Source organism: Globicephala melas, chromosome X (genome assembly GCF_963455315.2).
Source record: "Globicephala melas chromosome X, mGloMel1.2, whole genome shotgun sequence".
Taxonomy (NCBI): Eukaryota; Metazoa; Chordata; class Mammalia; order Artiodactyla; family Delphinidae; genus Globicephala; species Globicephala melas.
In genome coordinates this window covers 58,167,677-58,190,168 of record NC_083335.1, presented here as the reverse complement: position 1 = coordinate 58,190,168, position 22,492 = coordinate 58,167,677, and the positions used below count along the sequence as shown (strand labels likewise).

Below are 22,492 nucleotides of genomic sequence, written 5' to 3'. Positions count from 1 at the left end.
TATATACACACTAATATATATAAAATAGATAAATAACAAGGACCTACTGTATAGCACAGGGAAGTATACTCAATATTTTGTAATAACCTATATGGGAAAATAATCTGAAAAAGAATATATACATGTATATATACAACTGAATCACTTTGCTGTTCACCTGAAACTAACACAGCATTGTAAATCAACTATACTTCAATTAAAAAAAAAAGAAATAAAATACATCAAATTGCAAGGGAAGGAGTAAAACTGTCACTATTTGCAGATGACATGATGCTATATAGAGAAAATTCATGTCTCCATTTATTAGAATAAATTTAGTAAAGTTGCAGGATACAAGATTAATATTCAGAAATCTACTGCTTTTCTATACATGAATAATAACCTATCAGAAAGAGAAAGCAAGAAAACAATCCCATTTAAAATCACATTAAAAAGAATAAAATACTTAGGAATAAACTTAACCTGGGAAGTGAAAGACTATCCTCTGAAAAGTGTAAAACATTGATGTAGGAAACTGAAGACAATAAAATGAAATGAAAGATATCCTTTGTTCTTGGATTGAAAGAATATTGTTAAAATGTCCATACTACCCAAAGCAATCTACATATTTAATGCAATCTCTATCAAAATACCCATGACATTTCTCGGAGAACTAGAACAAATAATCTTAAAATTTATATGGAACCAGAAAAGACCCCAAATTGCCAAAGCAATCTTGAGAAAAAATAACAAAGCTGTAGATATCATGCTCCCTGATGTCAAATTATACTACAAACCTACAGTAATCAAAAAATTATGGTACTGGCACAAAAACAGACACATAGATCAATGGAAAAGAACAAGCCCCAGAAACAAATTGATGCATATATGGTCAATTAATCTCCAACAAAGGAGGCAAAACAATACAGTGGGGAAAAGACAGTTTCTTCAATAAAAGGTGTTGAGAAAACTGAATAATTACATGCAAAAGAATCAAACTGGACTACTTTCTCACACTGTATACAATAAGAAACTAAAAATAGATTAAAGAATTAAGACCTGAAACCATAAAACTCCTAGAAGAAAACATAAACAGTACACTCTTTGACATCAGACATAGCAATATTCTTTGAACATGTGTCCTCAGGAAAAGGAAACAAAACCAAAAATTAAGAAATGGGACAACATCAAACTAAAAAAAAACTTTTGCACAGAAAAGGAAACTATCAAGAAAACAAAAAGGCTGCCTACTGAATGGAAGAAAATATTTGTAAATAATATTACTGATAAGGAGTTAACATCCAAAATACACAAACAACTCATACACTCAACAGCAAAAGAACAAAATCTGATTAAGAAATGGACAGGAGACCTGAATCAACATTTTTCCAAAGGCCTACAGATGGCCAGCAGACTAATGAAAAGATGCTCAACAACACTAATTATCAAGGAAATGAAAATCAAAACCACACTGAGATACCACCTCACATCTGTCAGAATGGTTATTATCAAAAAGACAACAAACAACAAGTGTTGGCGAGAATGTGAAGAAGTGTTGGGAGAGAATGTGGAGAAGAGGGATCCCTCATGCACTGTTGTTGGTAGGACTGTAAATTGGTGCAGCCACAAAGGAAAACAGTATTGAGGTTCCTCAACAAATTAAAAATAGAACTGCCATATGATCCAGCAACTTCATCTGGGTATTTACCCGAAGAAAACAAAAAACACTAATCCAAAAAGTTATATGCAGTCCAATGTTCATTGTGGCAATTTTTACAATAGCCAAGATATGGAAGCAACCTACATGTCCATCATTAACAAATGCATATATATGTGTATATATATGTGTGTATATATACACACACATTCAATGGAATTTTAATAAACCATTAAAAATGAAATCTTGCCATTTGCAAGAACATGAGTGGATCTAGAAGGTACTATGTGAAGTGAAATAAGTCAGAGAAAGACAAATACCACATGATATCACTTATATGTGGAATCTACAAAAACAAAATGAACACACATAACAAAACATAAACAGTGTTATAGATACAAAGAAGCAGGTGTTTGTGAGAGAGGAGGGGAGTACAGTGAAGAAAGAAATAGGTAAGGGAGATTAAGAGGTACAAACTTCTAGTTGTGCAATAAATGAGTCATGGGTATGAAATGTACAGTGTGGGAAATATAGTCAATCTTTGGTGACATATTGTAACTAGACATCGTGGTGACCAATTTGAAATTTATAGAAATATTGAATCACTATGTTGTGTAACAGGAACTTAACACAGTGTTGTAGGTCAATTATATTTCAAAAACAAACAAGCAAATTCATAGAAAAAGAGATCAGATTTGTGGTTACCAGAGGCAGGGTGTGGGGGAAATAGAACTGTGTGAAGTAGCTAAAAAGTACAAACTTCTAGTTACAAGATAAGTAAGTACTAAGGATGTAATATACAACATGATAAATATAATTAAAATGCTGTATATTTTATATGAAAGTTGTTAGAGTAAATTCTAAGAGTTCTCATTACAAGTAAAAAATTGGGTTTTATTTATTTAATTTTGTATCTATATGAGATGCTGTATGTTCACTAAACTTACTGTGACAAATATTTCATGATGTATATAAGTCAAATCATTATGTTGCACACCTTAATCTTATACAGTGCTGTATGTCAATTATATCTCAAAAAACTGGAAATTAAAAAAAAACACAAAGAAATGAAAATCTAGAATTTTATACTGAGTATCTTTCAATAATATCTTTCAATAATATCTTTCAATAATAATGGAGAAAATTACCAGGGATTAAGAAGGTCATTTCATAATGATAAAGGGGACAACTAATCAAGAGGTCAAATTTATAAACGATTTATGCACCTAAAAACAGAGCTTCAAAATACATGAAGCAAAAACTGATATATCTGAAAAGAGAAAAAGACCAATCCATAATTATGGTTGAAATATGAAAGTAGACATCACGACAATGTCTACAGACACTAATAGATTAGTAAGGAGATTTTATGAAAAACTTTATGACATCATATTCAACAATGAACAATTTCCTTGAAAGGAAAAGAATACCAATGCTCACTCAAGGAGAAATAAAGAAAACCCCAAGCCCAGATGAATTCACTGGTGAATTATAACTGTAAAATAAATAAAGGAAACCTCATTTAAAATGGAGTCTTGCCTATAGGTTGCCCTAGTTTGCTTGTCCTGAATTGCAATTCTCTGCTTCTCCCCAAATAAACTCATTTTCCTGGTAAAATAACTGGCTCTTCTGTTTTTTTTTTTAAGGTCAATATAACAAATATTTTAAAAGCAATTCCAATTCTAAATAATTCTTCCAGAAAATTGAAGAAGAGGTAATGTTTCCCAACTCATTTAATGAGGCCATTATTACCCTGATACCAAAATCAGAAAGATATTACAAGAAATCCACAAACCAAAATCCCTCATCAACATAATATAAAACTTGTGAACAAAAATTTAGCAAATCAAGTTCAGTTATATGTACATATAAAAAGGATAACATATCACGACGAAGTGTTTATCCTGGGGATACAAGGTTAGTTTAACAATTGAAAACCAATGTAATTATAAATGTTATAATAAAAAACAAAAAAAAACATGTAATTTACCTCAACAGATATACAAACAGCATTTGAAAAAATCCAACATCCATCCCTAAGAAAAATGTTCATCAAACTGGGAACAGAATGGAACTTCCTCAACCTAATTAAAAGCATCTATGTAAAATCACAGCCAACATCATACTTAATGGTAAAAAAATGAATGATTTCCCTCAAGACCAGGAACAAAATAAGAATGTCCATCCTCTTCACTTCTGTAACACTATACTGCAAGTTCTAGCCACTGAAAATAAAGAAAATACATCCATGAGAAAGAATTAAAACTCTTTATTCATGAATGGCATGATTGTGTACATTGAAAAACTGATGAAATCTACAAAAAAGCTATTAGAATGTCATTTTATCAAAGTTGTAGTATACAAGTTCAATATAAAAAAAATTGTATTTCTAAATACTAGCAGCAAAAAAAATTGGAACATGAAATTATAAACAATGCCATTTATGATAGCATGAAAAATAGGAAACAGGTAAAATACACAATAAAAGATGTGTAAGATGTGTACATTGACAACTATAAAACACTGATGAAATTAAAGAAGGTCTAACGAATTGGAAAGAGATACCATGTTCATGGATCAGAAGACTCAGTGTTGTTAAAATGTCAGTTCTCCCCCAATTGACTTATAGATCCAACCCCATCTCAATCAAAATCCTAGTAGCCTTTTTTGGTGGAAACTGAAAAGCTGACTCTAAAATTCATAAAGAAATGCAAAGGACACATTTCAAAACAACTCTGAATAAGCAGAAAACGGTTGGATGATTAGCAGTACCTAATTTCAAAACTTAATTATAAAGAAACAGTAATGAAGGCAGTGTGGCAACGGAGTAAAGACAGACAAACAGATTAATGGAACAGAATAGAAAGTACAGTAAGTCCCCCACATACAAACCTTTAAGTTGCGAACTTTCAAAGATGCGAACATGCATTCGCATGTCCAATCATGTACAAGTGGCTGTGCTTTTGTGTACTTTACTGTACAGTACTGTATAGAGTACAGTAGTACAGTATCTTTATTTCAAGCCCAGGATGTCTGGAAGTAAGTGTAAAAGCAGTGGTGATGTAGCTGGTACTGCTAAGAAGCGCCAGGAATTGGAAGCCCAGAGAAAGGACAAAGAGAGATAATAGGAAGAAGAAGTAACTGAAGAATCAAAGAGATTCACGACACAGGAAATGGCAAGGGGATTTTCTTTATTTGAGGAGGCACTGTTAGTTTCTGAGGCACAGGATCTGAATGTAGAATGGTACACGAAGGTTGCAGCAGCCGTTCAGAATGCAATCCAGTGCTGTGTCATTTATGACGAGAAAAAAAGAGCTACTACCAAGATATCACTGGATCATTTTTTCTAGAGGGTAGATAAAATTGAATCCAGCAAGGAACCAGAACCTGTGTCATCAACGTCAAGCATGAGTGAAATTGCAGCTTTCCCTCTGTCTCCTACTGCTGATGATCCTTCAGCTCTACCATCTCCCACCTCCTCTCCCTCCTCCAGTCAGTAACGCTTCTTACCTCTTCACTCAATGCCAATGCCCTGTATGCCAGCTGTTGTACTATACTACTGTACTTTTCAAGGTACTGTACAATTAAAAATGTTTTATTTTTTTGTTTGTTCATTTTTTATGTATCATTTGTGGGAAAATATTATAAAGCTATTACAGTACAGTACTATAGAGCCAATTCTGATAGTTGGGTACCTATGCTAACTTTGTTGGACTTACGAACAAACTGGACTTATGAACGTGCTCTTGGAGCGGAACTCGTTCATATGTAGGGGACTTAATTTATAGAAATAGAACCATGCATATTTAGGCAGCTGATTTTTGATCAAGATAGAAATGTAATTCCACAGAGAATGGATAGTATTTTCAACAAATGGTGCTAGAATAATCAGGTGTCTGTGTGGAAAATTTAGTTTTGAACCATATATTTGCACCAAAAACAAATACTGAATCAAAATGTATCATAGATCTAAAGATAAAACCTAAAACTATAAAACTTCTAAAAGAAAACACAGGGGCAAACACTTGAAATTTTGGGCAAGGCAAAGATTTCTTAGCTATAACACCAAAAATATGCTGCAGAGAAGAAAATAAAAGTGAAACACTGTCTTTATCAACATTAGAAACAATTAAGAGAATTAAATGACAATTTATAGACTGAGAGAAAATATTTGTAAGGCATAGCTCTGATAAAGGACTTACATCTAGACTATATTAGGAACTCTCAAAACTCAATAATAAAAAAAGTGACCAAAATAAAAGAAGAGGGTAAAAGATGTCAATGGGCAATTCAAAGAAGATAAATGGATGGCAAGTAAGCACATGAAAAATGCTCAACATCGTTAGTTACTAGGGAAGTGCAAATTAAAATAATATGAGATACCATTACATACATTTTAAAAGAGCTAAAATTAAAAAAGAATGATCATTATCAAGTGTTGGTGGGGGCTTCCCTGGTGGTCCAGTGGTTAAGAATCCACACTTCCAATGCAGGGGGCGCAGGTTCAAACCATGGTTGGGGAACTAAGATCCCACATGCTGTACGGCCAAAGAAGAAGAAAAAAAAACAAACAACAACAACAAAAAAACAAACAAATCAAGTATTGGCAAGGATATGGAAGAACTAAAACTCTCATACACTGCTGGTGGGAATGTAAAATGGTACAGGAACTAAAAAACAGTTTGGTGGTTTCTTAAAAAGTTAAATATATGATCCAATCATTCTACTCCTGAGTATTCATACAAAAATGAAAGGCATGCATCCATGTAAACACTTTCACATGGATACTCACTGCAGCTTTACTGGAATATCACAAAACTGCCAACAACCCAAATGTCCATCAACAGGTAAATGGACAAACTGTTGTGTATCCATACAATGGATTATTATTCAGTGATGTAAAGTAACAAAATATTGATACACTCCAACAACATGGATGAATCTCAAAATAATTATGAGAGAAAGAGACAAAAAAGAGTATACATTATATGCTTCCATTTATAATCATTTCGAGAAAATGTAAACTAACCCGTAGCATCAGACAGTAGGTCCCTGGTTGCCAGGGAGTGAGGGGCGGGGGATTGTGAGTTCAGGATGTGAGGCAGGAGGGAAGGATTATAAAGGAACATGAGGAAACTTTTAGGGGTGATGCATATGTTTATTATCTTGATTTTGTGATGGTTTCATTGGTGTGTAAATATGTCATGACATTAAATTATATACTCATTTTGTTGTGTAGCACCCCTCAGTAAAGTTGTTTTAAAAAATCAATGGTCTAGCCCAAAACAATAGGTTTCTCTACTCCCACTCACCAAAGTATGTTTCAACATATAAACTAACTATACATACTAAAATTTAACACTACTCTGCTCCTCATTAAACCTTATTTGAGCTTTAGTACTTTCCTGTGGATTCTGAGGGTTTACTGAAAGGTACAGGTAGTGATGGTGAGAGAATGAAAAAGAATTTTAGGAGATGGGCCTATACAAATATTGAAATATACTACTATGGCTTTAATTTCACTCATGAGGGTTTTTATTGCTAATGGGAATTTCAAAGATTAACATTTGATCATCAAAGTGCTTTATACATTCTTAATGATATTCGCTAACACTAACTGAACACTTATTATGACTATGTGCTACATTTATTAACCTGGTTTATCTTCATAACAACCCTGAGGTAGGTACTATTACTATCTTCACTTTACAGATGTGAAAACTAAGGCATGAAGAGGTTAAGCACCATTCCCAAGGTCACATAGCTTTTAAGTATGTAACACATAACTAGTAAGTAAGGATAGGCATCCAGGCAGTCAGTCAGAGTCTGGCTCATAAGTACTAAACTATACTACCTCTCAATCTTCCCTATTAAACTCAGTATTGATGTCTGAATTTTACATAATTAATTGCTGCTTTCTTTCTAAAGTAATAACTATCATATACACACAATAAGTGCTCAATGTTCACAGCACTAAGTAAGCATTCATGAAAAATATCAAAATCTGTTTCAGAAAAAAAAATCAGTTTTTCATAACAAAGTTCAACAATATTGCTTTATTATATATTCATTCAAAAAATTTAACTGAAATTAAGGACAGTTAAAGCTAAGATGGCCATACAATTTGTTATCCAAAATGGGAAAGTTGAGAGCCAAAGGCATAAACCAGGACTGTTCCAAGCAAACTGTGATATATGGTGAACCCTGTTAAAGCAAAAAGGATATAATTATTTCTGGGGTAAAATTCAGCTAAGTTATATAAGACTGAAATTGTCAATTTATATTTGGAGACAAAGACTGACTTCCAAAAACAAAGTGGATTCTCCTTAAATGAAAATGAAAATGCAGTAAACATGGCCATATCCTAAATGCTTATAAAACTTTTTAATTATTGTTTCCTTGGAAAGATGAACAAAATGCTGTTTAGTTTACAATATCAAATAGCTTCATAGCACAGTATCAACATTTTGCTACTTTCTTTTAAAGAACTTGAAGTTGTTTTAATAGGGCTTAATCTATCTTACTTCTTTTTAACCTCCCTGAAAAATAAGTAAAATCTCCTTGACAGAATGACGAGAGGATGGATGACAGATGAAAAAGCAAATGTGTCATTATCTTAGGTAATATTCACTGAATTTTCTTGATAGCTAAGAGGAAAATGAGCTCACCCACAGTACACAAAAATCTGTCCCTACATTATGAATAATTTTGCACTTTTTTCAAAGTAGATATAGTAGTGTTGGCCAGTTTTAAGAAAAGATACTGAGCTATGACAAGAATGATCACTTATATACAATCACTGGGTATTTAGTTAGATAATCTAGTTGGAAGAAAGCCATTACTAATTAAAATGATTAACTTAATCTAATCTAGACTTAAAGATTTCCTATTTTTTTAATATCCATTTTAAGTAAAAGTCAGCAAAACTCTAAATTCTTTGAACAAACACTAATACGGGAGAATAGCAATTTTCCTATTCTTCTCACAGTACTCAGATGGCAAATTCATTAAAGCTTGGAAACTACTGATTAATAATTCATCACTTCTATTTCAAATTTAATCATGTGACTGAGATAAACCATTATTTTCACTGCAGTTATTACTAATTATACTGCAAGCATTTTAATTTGGTCAAATGTATTACAATTCATACTTCCTCAGTATAAAAGACTGAGTTCCATACATAAGTAACACTTTCTGCCCTGATTAAAGGTAACAACAAATTATCCCTCACAATTAAATAAGAATAAAATTCTAATTATTGAATTTGCTAGTGCATTTCCCTAGCTTTGTTTAGACATTGTAGTCTTTCTCTAGTATTATTTGGCACAAGGTGTTTGAAAGCTATAGTACTAGAAGTTCTAGAAGTATTTCAGTATAGTGTTTTCGTTTTTGTTTTAAATTTTTATTGGAGTATAGTTGATTTACAATGTTGTGTTAGTTTCAGGTGTACAGCAAAGTGAATCAGTTATACATACATCATATATCCAATCTTTTTTTTTTTTACATTATTTTCCCATATAGGTCATTACAGAGTATTGAGTAGAATTCCTTGTGCTATACAGCAGGTTCTTATTAGTTATCTATTTTACATATAGTAGTGTGTATATGTCAATCCCAATCTCCAAATTCATCCCCCCCCATTATCCCCTGGTAACTGTAAGTTTGTTTTCTACATCTGTGACTCTACATCTATTTTGTAAATAAGTTTATTTGTACCTTTTTTTAGATTCCACATATAAGTGATATCATATGATATTTGTCTTCCTCTGACTTACTTCACTCAGCATGATAATCTCTAGGTCCATCCATGTTGCTGCAGTTGGCATTATTTTGTTCTTTTTTATGGCTGAGTAATATTCCATTGCACATATGTACCACATATTCTTTATCCATCCCTCTGTTGATGGACATTTAGATTGCTACCATGTCCTGGCTATCGTAAATAGTGTTGCAATGAACATTGGGGTGCATCTATCATTTTGAATTATGGTTTTGTCTGGGTATATGCCCAGGAGTGGGGATTGCTGGGTCGTATGGTAGCTCTATTTCTAGTTTTTTTAAAGAAGCTCCATACTGTTCTCCATAGTGGCTGTACCAATTTACATTCCCAACAACAGTGTAGGAGGGTTCTCTTTTCTCCACACCCTCTCCAGCATTTATTGTTTGTAGATTTTTCGATGATGGCCATTCTGACCGGTGTGAGGTGATACCTCATTGCAGTTTTGATTTGCACTTCTCTAATAATTTGTGATGTTGAGCATCTTTTTATGAGCTTTTTTTTGCCACCTGCATGTCTTCTTTGGAGAAATGTCTATTTAGATCTTCCACCCACTTTTTGATTGAGTTGTTTGTTTTTTTGATATTGAGCTACATGAGCTGTTCATATATTTTGGAGATTAATCCCTTGTTGGTTGCTCCATTTGCCAATATTTTCTCCCATTCTGAAGGCTGTCTTTTTGTTTTGTTTATGGTTTCCTTTGCTGTGCAAAAGCTTTTAAGTTTAATTAGATCTCACTTGTTTATTTTTGTTTTTAGTTTCATTACTCTAGAAGGTGGATCAAAAAAGATCTTGCTGCAATTTATGCCAAAGAGTGTTCTGCTTATGTTTTCCTCTAAGAGTTTTATAGTGTCCAGCCTTACATTTCAATATAGTGTTTTAACTGTAAAGCTGCTGTTCAATATAGACTAAGTAACAAGTAATAAGCTTTGGTATACTTAATTTCCATATTATAGGAAAGAAGTAGGTGAACGATAACACCTTTCCTCTGAGCCTTAAAGGGTTATAGACCTCTTTCTTCTCCATTCCATCCACATAATCCAAGCTAATCAAGCCTTTCTTCCTCCAGAAAGTCTTCCCTAACATGTGGTAGACTGAAAAGAGTACTGGAATGAAAATCAATTCCAGCTATGCCACTCAGTGTATGACCATGGACAAGATAAATTCTGCACACCTTGGTTTATCTCTCTGCAAAATGATGGACCAGATCCCACCTAGCTCTAGAAATCTATGACTTTTAAATATGTGAACAAAAAACTTCACTTAAAAGCAACTTCAAGCCAAAAATGGTAAAGAAATATTTACATAAAACCTGACCACTTATTTCGAATTTATAGCCATTCACAGTGGTACATATATACAATAGAATATTACTTAGCCATCAAAAGGAATGAAATTGGGTCATTTGTTGAGACGTGGATGGATCTGGAGACTGTCATACAGAGTGAAGTAAGTCAGAAAGAGAAAAACAAATACCGTATATTAACGCAGGTATGTGGAACCTAGAAAAATGGTACAGATGAACTGGTTTGCAGGGAAGAAATTGAGACACACATGTAGAGAACAAACGTATGGACACCAAAGGGGGAAAGCCGCGGGGGGCTGGGGGTGGTGGTGTGATGAATGGGGCGATTGGGATTGACATGTATACACTGATGTGTATAAAACTGATGACTAATAAGAACCTGCTGTATAAAAAAAAAAAGAAAGAACCAAAACAGCCAAGACAATTTTGAAGAGGAAGAAGATGTGGTAGTGATAAGGTGTGGAGACTTATTTATGCAATAACAAGACTTTTAAAATAAAAGTAGTGTAATGTTGGCATGGGAGTGGGCAAGTACCGTATGTCAATGTAACAGTTCAGAGTGCTCAAGAAATGACCCACATATAATGAGAACTTGGTGTTATTATAAATTGGCATTATATTGATTAATCAAAAAAAACCGACCACTTATTTCAAATTTATAGTCATTCACAATAGGAAAATATTTATATTTCTATATTGGACAAAAAAAAGCTTAGAGTGTAAATTAACAATGCAAGGTATACTTGAGGAAAAGATTAAATAGCTTGTGAAAAGAGTATTCAATTAAGTATTTATTATGCTAGGTATGATAGGAAATGCAAAAGTGAATATGACATTTAAAGCTCCCTGAGTGGGAAAAGTAAAAATGCATACAAATGAATATATAACCAGGGAGAAAGTGATTAAGTACTAATACTCTAATAAAAGTACATACAATGCAGTAATAGGAATGCAGTTGAGGAAAAGCACAAGTTGCTCTTTTTAAAGAAGGCAAGGGAGGAAGCCACAAATAACCGTCCTGTAAAAACTTCTACTGGGCAATTCTTTTTTTGGTCAAGGGTGTATGTATTTGAAATAAGTGACATTTTACTTACTTAAATTATTGTAAAATTTAGATAGAAATGCCTTGTAATTAATCAGGTATTACTGTGTTTATTTTTAATATATTGTGACACCATGAAAATTTCATTACTCTCTTGCCTCTTCTACTTTTGTTTTGTTTACCAGATTCTTCTCCTTGTCCCCACTGTTTAACAAAAGGGAAGCAGCAATGTCAATGTTCTCAATGCTGAAACTATTGTAGCAATAAGACACACAAAGCTAACATGACTTCCACTATCACCCCCACCCCCACCCCATTTAATTGAATGAACAAATTCTAGGAACTGTGCATGGACAGGAGGCAAACAGAATCATTTTCTATATGCTTCTGATAGTGATACTCACCAATGTCAAGAAAAGTACTGGAGGGAAAAACAACTTATAAGGAACTATAATTGAGTAAAACAATTGTCATGAGGTGACAGTAAATGTTACAGTTCTCCCAACTAAAGGGAACTAGTATAAGGAGTTATGGGTAACTGAACAATAGTTTACCTTCATCACTAATTTAAAACAGACAAGAAATTATCGAACTGTTAAAATGTACAGATTTTTTTTAAAGTTCATATAGCTCATTTGCTCAGTAATCTGCCACCATTTTCAGAAAAATTCCAAAGACAGAACTAAAGTAATTTAATCCATAAAAAGGGAATACATGAAAGACCTTGTGAAATATTTCAACATCCCCCAATATATTTTTCTATGTTAATTTCTCCAGAATATCAGACTAAATGAGTTAAGAATAAAACTGAATTTTGATATCTATTATTCCTTAAGCATTACACAGACGCAAACATAAAACACATAGAACATGGAAAACCAAAAATCTAAGCACAAGTGGCATATAAATCTCTATTTCAGCATTAGATTCACTGTTGCTAGTTATTTTTTTTTTAGAGGAACACAAGAGTTTCATGTGTATAGCTTTAAACATTGGAATTGTTCCTTGGGAAAATGTACTTTTTGACGCATGACCTGGCTGATTAGAAAATACATATATTTAATGAATAATATTAGTAGTTTAAATCACTTTATAAAGGGAAATCTGACAAATTATAAATAAACCAAATTGCATAGAAATGGAATTTTGGAATTGGAAGGAACCAAAGGGAGAACTTAATCCCCAAATTTTACAGATGAGCAAACTGAGGCAGGCAGTTAGTAGATCAAAAACTAGCACTCAGTTCTCTTGGCTTCCAATCAGGTGTTCCTTTTACTACACCACACAGCACACTTGTGTTATGGCTAAGATCCAAACACAATCCCCTCCCTGTGTTTCTAATGTTTGAAAGGTAATGATAATCAAATCCCTGATTTTTTTATTCTACAGTGATCAGGATACAAGATTTACTACATAATGTATCCTACAGATTAGCTAATGTCCCTGAGACAATTAGGTTTTATCATTAGCAGATATTAAATACAAGCAAATCCTTTTGTCTTAAAATGTTTTCTACTTCAAAATGTAGCTTAAAAGCTTCAGGGCCCTATAAACCACATGCTGACAACTTTGGGTTGTTGTTTTAAAACTTAAAATTTTTAGACTATAAATGTAAGAATTAATATTCAAGCCTTGACCTATTATTTTTTCCCTAAATTAAGTAAGGCCAGTTACTTTGAAACTTCACTAATAATGACAGCCACTAGCCACCTGTGGCTATTAAGCACTTTTAAAATGTAGGTACGTCCAAATTCAGACGGGCTATAAGTATAAAATACACACAAGAATTTGAAAAATTAGTATGAAAAAAGAATGTAAAATCTCACTAATTTTTAAAATATTGATTAGATGTTGAAATATTTTGGATATACCAGGTTAAATAAAATATATTATTAACATTAATTTTGCCTGTTTATTTTTTTTTAATGTGACTACTAGAAATTTTAAAATTACATAAGTGGCTTGCATATTGAACATTTCTATTGAACAGCTCTTAGCCATCAATCGTATATATCTAGGTACAACTGATAAAAAGTTTGTATATTCTCTAAGAATAAGTTAACATATAAAAATCACCTACATAATCACTAGTCAATGTCTGTGCTAAAGAAGATATGATGTGTAAAAACATATTAAATGCAGAAACCAACTTTAGTTGGCTTTATGTATTTTTCCTCAGTAGATTTACATTTTTGGTTTTGGTTAATACTGGAAGTGGTTTATATTCCCTGATCACATGTGAACTGATAAGAGAGAAATGTGTCCCAGAAGCATGGCAAAAAAAAAAAAAATTCAGCCTTTGTCTTCTTCAATCCACACATATATGTGAGTTGACTTAAAAACAAATACTGTGATTTAAAAACAAATACTGACATAAAACACCATCAGATACTCTGCGAATGCAGACTAGGCTATAACTTAAAGATTTCAGGAATTAACAGTAATTCAACAAAACAAAACATCTATAATTTATACCTTTGCTCCATCTGAAATACTGTCCCAGTTTCCACCACTCAAAGAGAACTTTCCATTGCCTATACGCAGCAGTATCTCTTCAGGAGTATCATTGGGGCCATTAGCAAATGGAGTATATCTATTAATAAAAAAAGATTTAAGTATACATAAGGGCCTAACATATATATTAAATCTAATTGAAAGTGATGAGTATAGAACTACAAGAATATATTTACTATAGCAAATTAAGAATACCACCTAAAATTTCCCTTTACTGTTCATATCAAATTTTATATTTCAAACAATAAACTTAATCCTAATGAATTATTTAATAAAATGAAGAGTCTTGCCTACAGCAATCATTTTTTTTTGCCTTTGATCAGTTAATCAATGTAAAATAAAATAAAGGTAGCTTTTTATGTAGCTCTACATTCTGAAAATCAGACCAGAATGAAACATGCAAATTTTATATTCTCACGGGCATAAGTTAGCAAACCAAATATACCTACTATGAAGAAATTGTTAATTTTATATATTCATAATATATTTATTGAATTGGCTCAAATTTATTCATTAGCATTTTATCAATATTATCAGTGAAAACAAGTTAACAATAGTTTTAATTAATGTTTATGAAAAACTGGTTAAATATTTATATCAATGTAACAGAAAAATCCTCTATAGCCATTAAAATTATTACATGGATCAGTATTCACAGACAGGAAGACAAATACATTGTATGAAGTTAAAATAGTTTAAAAAATAATTATAGAATGACAAAAAGTGATCAGTTTTATACCATTGTAACAAATGGAACTAAAAATGGTATTCAAATTTGGGAACAGAAAGACTTATGGTTAAAAAGTATGAGGAAGATGTCTTAATATGTTAATGTGTTAATTCTCTCATGTAACCATTAAGTTGACAAAAACACACATACATATGCACACACACAAAATGTTTTGTTTAGTCATAAAGTAAATATTTGAAAGCAGCTATCTAGAAATTGTATCCCATGGTTTGAAACCAATACTGCTGATTGCTGTTCACATGAAAACTTGAGCTACCCTTAACTTTAGCACTTGCTGTGGTCTATAACTATTTTGCCTATGTCTAAAAGTACGTGGAATATACTGACATGTAATTATCACCAAGCCAATAAATAATTTAGAGTCACCATTTTCATAACTTATCTTTATAAAGCTCCTGCTACATCAAGCATATTTAATTATACTAAATGGCTTCTTTAAAAACTCACACCTAAGTACAATTATATTATAATTCTTCAAATTTCATTCTACACATTAGACTTTGCTAAACCTAGCCTTTATCTACGGCTACACATTTTTACTCCTAAATAAAAGTGCTACTCATTATTAAAACAGCACTTGTATTATTTATAAATTAACAATATTAACACAATCCAATGGTTACATTTTTTAGTATTTCTTTATCCTTTTAAAAGAAGGCAGCTGTGCGTGTTTCTGTAGTTTAGTATTGTTACCACTTTATTTAGCTTTGTTATAAAGCTCGATCTTACTAAATCTCTATTGCCAAGAGAACCAAAATTCAAGTACTTAAAAAAAATTAACACCAGCAAGTTCAGGGGTAAGCATCTGCTGAACCATGAAATTATTTCATGCTCAAGTAAACATTTTCAAAAAGTAATGCACTCAAATGTAAAATATCAAAATAAAAATAAATGCTTTATTTTGAAGTTTTAGTTCTAACTGAACAATCTTGTAATTATATATCTAAATAATGCCTCCTTAAACACCTTATGTTTTTTTAATTTTATAAGTATATAATATTTTGAAATATTGATAGCATTTTCCTTAAGGTTATTTTCATCTGTCCTCTTTCTAGATGAAAATATACAGGTGAAATTCAAATAATGATGTGAATTAATTTGAGTATATAAATTTCTTACCCAGCCAACATTGTGTAAAAAAGGACTCCCAGACTCCAAATATCACAAGCAGCATCATAGCCTTGTTGCATAAGAACCTGAGAAAGAAATACTCATCTGGTACTACTCAGTATAAACTCAGTTTTCTCATCTAAAAGAAAGTTGTGCTTCTAATAATCTCACAAATGTTCACAATTTAGCTCATTTTAATCTTTTCAAAAATAAATTCACAATGTTAAAGGGAAAGTCTTCTGCAATTAACAAGCATTCAATAAGTGGCTATTAATGTGATTAAGCAACATGAGTGATACAAAAAAACAGCCTTTAAAGATATGATCCCTGACCTCAATGAGCTTTCACTCCTCCTCTCAGGAAATCCAGACACATCAAAATTTAAAATAATATGTATAGAGAGCTTAATATATTCTACACAGAGTACTGTCTTTTAACCCTAACACTGACTCTATGAGATAGATATTACTTCCATTTTGAAGATGAGGAAACTGACGTAAATGGTAAGTAATTTGCCCAATATCACAAAACTAGTGAGTAGTGGAGCAGGCATTCTTACTCTAGTGTCTGTGATTTTAATATCTATGATAATTGCCTCCTTATTACACAAGAGGTGGTAAGATAATATATAATCTCATGAAAGCAAGATGAATTTATATTTTATATACAAGGCTCATGTCTTAAAAAAATCAGTATATTTCTGGATCACAAACACACATTTGATAAATTCTGAATGGTTTTGTTAATTTTTCATATAATAATTTAGGTAGCTTTTTTCTTTTGAGACTAGTATTAATAAAAATCAAATAACATATTTATTATATATTCATGTGAATATTCTCTGTGAAGTTAATAGCTAGTCTGAGGTGAAATGAGGCCTTTTTTTAAATTTAGAAAAACAAGCCCACTGCTAAAGCCTTTAGACATAGGAACAAAATAGAAACATTATTAATGCGTTAACACTGGGGACTGTATAACCACCAGAATGGACATTTCATTTATAAAAGGCTAAAAATATTAATGTTTAGCTTTGACAATGGCCAGACTTGAATAATACGTATCTAACTAACTTAAAATTCAAGATATAATGTTTTTTTCATAGTCAAAGTGTATTTATAAGAGCACACGTATCTGCAAACTTGGGAAGCTGAATAGGCTATCAAAATACCTATTTAACTGGCTTATGTAAATAACACTAGTGGAGACTACAAAGGCCCTAATAAATAATGAGGTAGAGCTAAACAATTCACATCACGATAAGCCTAACCTGGCATCCTCTAGTGAAACATAAACCTCTCCTGCTTTTTTCCCTTATCTCTTTCCTTTTCTCATCACTTCCTTTTTTTTAAAAATACATTTATTTATTTAATTTATTTATAATTCTTGGCTGCATTGGGTCTTTGTTGCTGTGCGCAGGCTTTCTCTAGTTGCGGTGAGTGGGGGTTACTCTTCGTTGCGGTGCACGGGCTTCTCATTGCAGTGGCTTCTCTTGTTGTGGAGCATGGGCTCTAGGCATGTGGACTTCAGTAGTTGTGGCTTGTGGGCTTCAGTAGTTGTGGAGCACAGGCTCTAGAGCACAGGCTCAGTAGTTGTGGTGCACAGGCTTAGTTGCTCTGCGGCATGTTGGATCTTCCCGGACCAGGGCTCGAACCCATGTCCCCTGCATTGGCAGGAGGATTCTTAACCACTGCTACATCAGGGAAGCCCTCTCATCATTTCTTGCAGTTCTGGGCATCACCATGTTTTCCCTGGTTCCCTTAGGACAATATTTTTAAAGGTTCCCGGATGATCCAATGCAAAGCCAAGGCTGAGGGACTGCTTAGTGAACTAGTTGGACAGGCAAGGGTTAATCAGTGAGTCAGCTATAGGTATTTCATACTCCCAAAACCTTCAGAGTTAATGAGAAGAAAGGCACTGGAGGGATCATATTGCTTAATCTAATTAGGATCAATCATGAAAAACTTGGTTTAGCTTTACCACACACTTAAACCCATTTTGTATCTGTAAAGGAGAGGCAGTCTACTTTTGTTCTAGATCTCAATGTCCTATTAATAGTAAGAACATACAGCCATAAAAAAAAAAGGCAAGGTAGCGGGATGAAGGAAAGAGTACAATGTAGAAAGTAACGTGCTTCATACCTTCTTACTTGCATCAAGTTAAATACAAAGAAGATAGAAGTCAAAATTAAAGTAGTTAATGACTTTACTTTCTCTCTCATTTGGCTTCCCAAATCATCAAAATGTAAAATAGACAGAGATGCTCATTCAGATAAATTCATATTTGGAGGAAAACATATGACAGCCTAAAGCCAGAGCAAAGCAGGGTAATTTCACATTTACTTTTTAAAAAGAGTTGCAGGCATAGCATCCATCCAATATATTGTAAATTCCTTTAGTTCAGGATCATTCTTAGACCTCAGTAGACATTAAATGTCAGTTGAATAATATGATAGATTTGCTTTTATAAAAGAATAAATATTTTTTGAGATACATTAATTTTTGTGACATAGGTATAGTACAAAAGCACATCTATTAAGTAAATAAGCCTTAAGAGGTTGACTGAATTGATGCATATCAAAAAAGTGAATGAATATTCCTATTGTTCAGCTGAAATTAGTACTACTAATTAGTTTCTCTTTTAGCAAATAAGGGATCTTAATGAACTGTGATGAATAATGAATTTATACTCTCATAAATGCTATTATTTATTCAAATATCTGCATGGATACTTGAATCTTTCTGATTCTAGTTGAAAAGATAATGCATTTCACTTCACTAATAATTTTTGAAGGGGTCTGAAATTTTAGAAACAAATCTTACCCCAAACCTGTTTTACATTTATAACAATTTACAAATATGCATTGATTGCTAGCAGAGGCTTCAGCTCTTGATAATAAAACTTTTCAAAGCATTTTGAAAATACAAATTATAACCTAGCCAAAGGTAGTTCAGACACTAGAGGCATTAGTTACAGACAAGTGGTCTCCACAAGCCCACCTGAAAACCTTCACTATTACAATGGTGAGAGTGTCTTACTACAATGGAAGTCTGTTAGGATAAAAAGTATCAATGGGCTGTATTCTACTCTGCAGATTTGTACTCATTTACCTAGGAAAATGTTTACCTAGCCATTAATCTAAAAATGTTTACCTAACCATTAATCTAAACACAGACATACTGTATATTTTTCATTTTAATGAAATGAGAAATATACAGTATACCCTATATTTAACAGAAGAACCTTAATCTCAAATTTCTATCTTCCTATTCTATAAAACCATTAAAATGCCCTAGAAAAGCTAATTTTTTATGCCTAAGATATCTCTTACATCTGGGGGCAGTACAATAACCCCTTCTTGGATCATGCATGCATCCCAATTTTTGTTTTGGGACATACAGTTTCTATATATTTTAATGTGATAAAAATTTGTACATTCATTATTCTATGAATATAATTAAAATATAGATTAGAGCACATTCTCTGCATACATACACAATTTCTTACAGGGAAAATCTTATCATAAAAACCCTGTAAAGCAGGGTTCTTCCTCAACATTAACATCTTAAAGGAAGATTTAATAAATTTTAACATGGGAACTTTTCACTATTAGAAAGTTATTTTCCTATTTTCTATGTTTCTATTTTCATCACTAGAAATATTATTTTTCTAATAGCTACATTAAAATACAGATTTATTGATATTTCAATATAAGAAATATGCTGTGTCTTGTATTATATCTGATGTGCAATATTATCCATAAAGGACTAGTATTTAATGCAAAAAAAAACATGCACATGAGATAGGAATTCATCCTCAAATTATTTTATTCTTCTTCTGACTTGGAAAATTCAATTTTTCTAACCTGAGGATATCTGTGTATTTTCATTTGTGTTAAACATCCGATAATTCATATGACTTAGCATTATTCATAACATATAAGAACAGTTCTTGACTTTTACAAAGAAAACTTATAAACAATCTATATGACCAATGCCATCCCTGATTCATTTTTCATCACCCATACTTTCACTGCTGTGGGAGTTGCTACTGTCAAAGCTCCCATCCCCATTATCAGAACTGACAGACTGCTGGAGCTTGCCAAATGTGAAACGTGCACCCCTTGACTTCCTCATCTTCACCTTTCCTGTCTCTTCTAAGATCTACATACGAATGTTATTTGCCAAGAAAAACCCTACCGCTTATTAAAAAAACCCTGTGAAGCTGTTTTCTCCATGAATTAGAAGATCTTAAAGATAATCGGGGATGGCATTGCCCATGTTATGTATAATGCTAAACAATATAAATCACTTCATGTTCAGCACAAACCAAAATATCTGAAAATCTATCCTGGCTTTGTTACACAGTGAATGCTGATATTAAGTATTTTGAGCCTCAGTTTCCTCCTTTAGAATATTTAATATGTTTAAGGTGAGGTTATCTTCACTCTCTGCCCTGCTCTAAAAGGGTATGATTCTGAAACCACCATGTAACCCAGCAGAATAGAATAATCTGATTATTACATTCAGGTTGGTTTCAGATGCTAGTTATTAGTTTGAATATTTATATTGGGAGTTATCAGAATTCAATGATTTAAAGAGCTTTATAGCTGGGAAAGGACAAGATAACTCAGCTTTTACCTACCTACCATAACATATACATGATATCAAATACATTTAACTAAAGGAAAAGAATGAAAGGCAAATACTGAAGTTTTAAAGAATACCTCAGGTGCCACAAAGTTTGCAGTGTAGCATGGAGTTAAAAGAAGTCCATTTTCTCCTCGAAGTTGTTTTGCAAACCCAAAATCACAGATCCTAATGGAGTCTGCATTGGCTGATTCATCCACGTATAAAATATTACTGGGTTTAAGATCACGATGAACAACCTTGAACATTAAAAAAAAAAGCTTTACAATTCTATAGCTAACTAAATATCTGTGGAATAAAACATTGTAAGTTAATATATTTCCAGGAAAGGGAAATGTCTCAATCATAAAATTTTGAAAATGATACTTTCTCCAACCATGATGGCCCTGACAACCTGAAGTACACAGACAAAATTATCTCTATCAGACAGATGTGCCAGGTTTTTTATTTTTGTTTTTTTCTTTTTGCGGTACGTGGGCCCTCACTGTTGTGGCCTCTCCCGTTGTGGAGCACAGGCTCCAGACACGCAGGCTCAGCAGCCATGGCTCACGGGTCCAGCCGCTCCGTGGCATGTGGGATCCTCCTGGACCGGGGCACGAACCCGTGTCCCCTGCATCGGCAGGCGGACTCTCAACCACTGCGCCACCAGGGAAGCCCCAGATGTGCCAGTTTTTATCAAGCCACCAGTTTTGTTAACCACTTCCAATCTCAAAACTCAATTATCAGTTCCACTTGTAGATATAATGGACTAAGACCCTACTCAACACCCCCTCCCCACGGTAAACAACTATAAAACCTAAGTAGAAAAATCAACTACCTTGAAGGTACTGGGGAATGAGCAAAAGGAGACAAGACTCTGGTGGGGAGTACATACTTGTCACAAAGCAGATTTTTCAGCACAAACCCTCCTAAGAAAATTACCCACTGAAAACAAAACAAAAAATAATCACTGGAGAAAAATAACAGAATATAATAAATCTCCGTACGTTAATACACAAATGTGCAGTACACAATCCAAAATTATCTGATATACAAAGAACCCCTCCCCCCAAAACAGATCACAGTTTCAAGAAAAAAGAAAATCAATTCCAACTCCAATATAAACCATGTTGGACCTAACAGCAAGCATTTTAAAGTGGCTATTATTGTGATATGATAGATGTGCTAGGTAATGCTATGGTGGCAAAATAACATATAAATGTCTCAAATCAACATGTACACCTTAAACGTACACAATGTTGTATGTCAATTATAGCTCATCAAAATGCCTTTGTTCAACATTCACAAGACTAAATAAATATAAGAGAAATTTAAAAAAATAACGTAGTAAAACAAAACACTTTCAATGCATGAAAACTCGGCAGAAAAACAGAAACAGTAAGAACCAAATGAAATGCTAGAAATGGAAAATATTCTGAAATTCTCTGTGATGATTTTCTTTCTGATACACTATCTACTTCATTCAATCTAGTCCTATTTTTAATCAGCAGTTTACTACATTAAAAGGTCTTTCAAGACAAGGATCAAGACTTAAACCCATGGTTGAATCTGCAATACCTTTTATAATGTCTGGCATGTAGAAATGCTCAACACGTTTGTCATTAATTTACCTAATTGATGTAGTGTTTAATTTCTAAAATAATAAACAAAAGAGATGTTTATCATTTTCTTCTTCTCAAAAATTCTGGTCATCCTTTATTTTAGAGT

The 22,492-nt window shown here is 32.8% G+C and overlaps 1 protein-coding gene across 6 annotated transcripts in view; it reads right to left on the bottom strand.

Annotated features, from left to right (window-relative positions):
• Window positions 1–22,492, bottom strand: part of RPS6KA6 (ribosomal protein S6 kinase A6) — a 171,950-nt gene that overhangs the window by 34,890 nt on the left and 114,568 nt on the right. For 5 of the 6 annotated variants that reach the window (XM_070044684.1, XM_060292449.1, XM_060292448.2 and 2 more), the window contains 3 exons: window positions 20,863–21,024; window positions 16,149–16,225; window positions 14,240–14,357 (listed from right to left, as the gene is read on the bottom strand). In XM_070044684.1, coding sequence (XP_069900785.1) covers window positions 14,240–14,357; window positions 16,149–16,225; window positions 20,863–21,024 — 357 coding nt within the window. Of the gene's footprint in view, window positions 1–7,691; window positions 7,841–14,239; window positions 14,358–16,148; window positions 16,226–20,862; window positions 21,025–22,492 lie in introns of those variants that run through there. The other variant, XM_030850766.3, reaches the window with a different exon arrangement.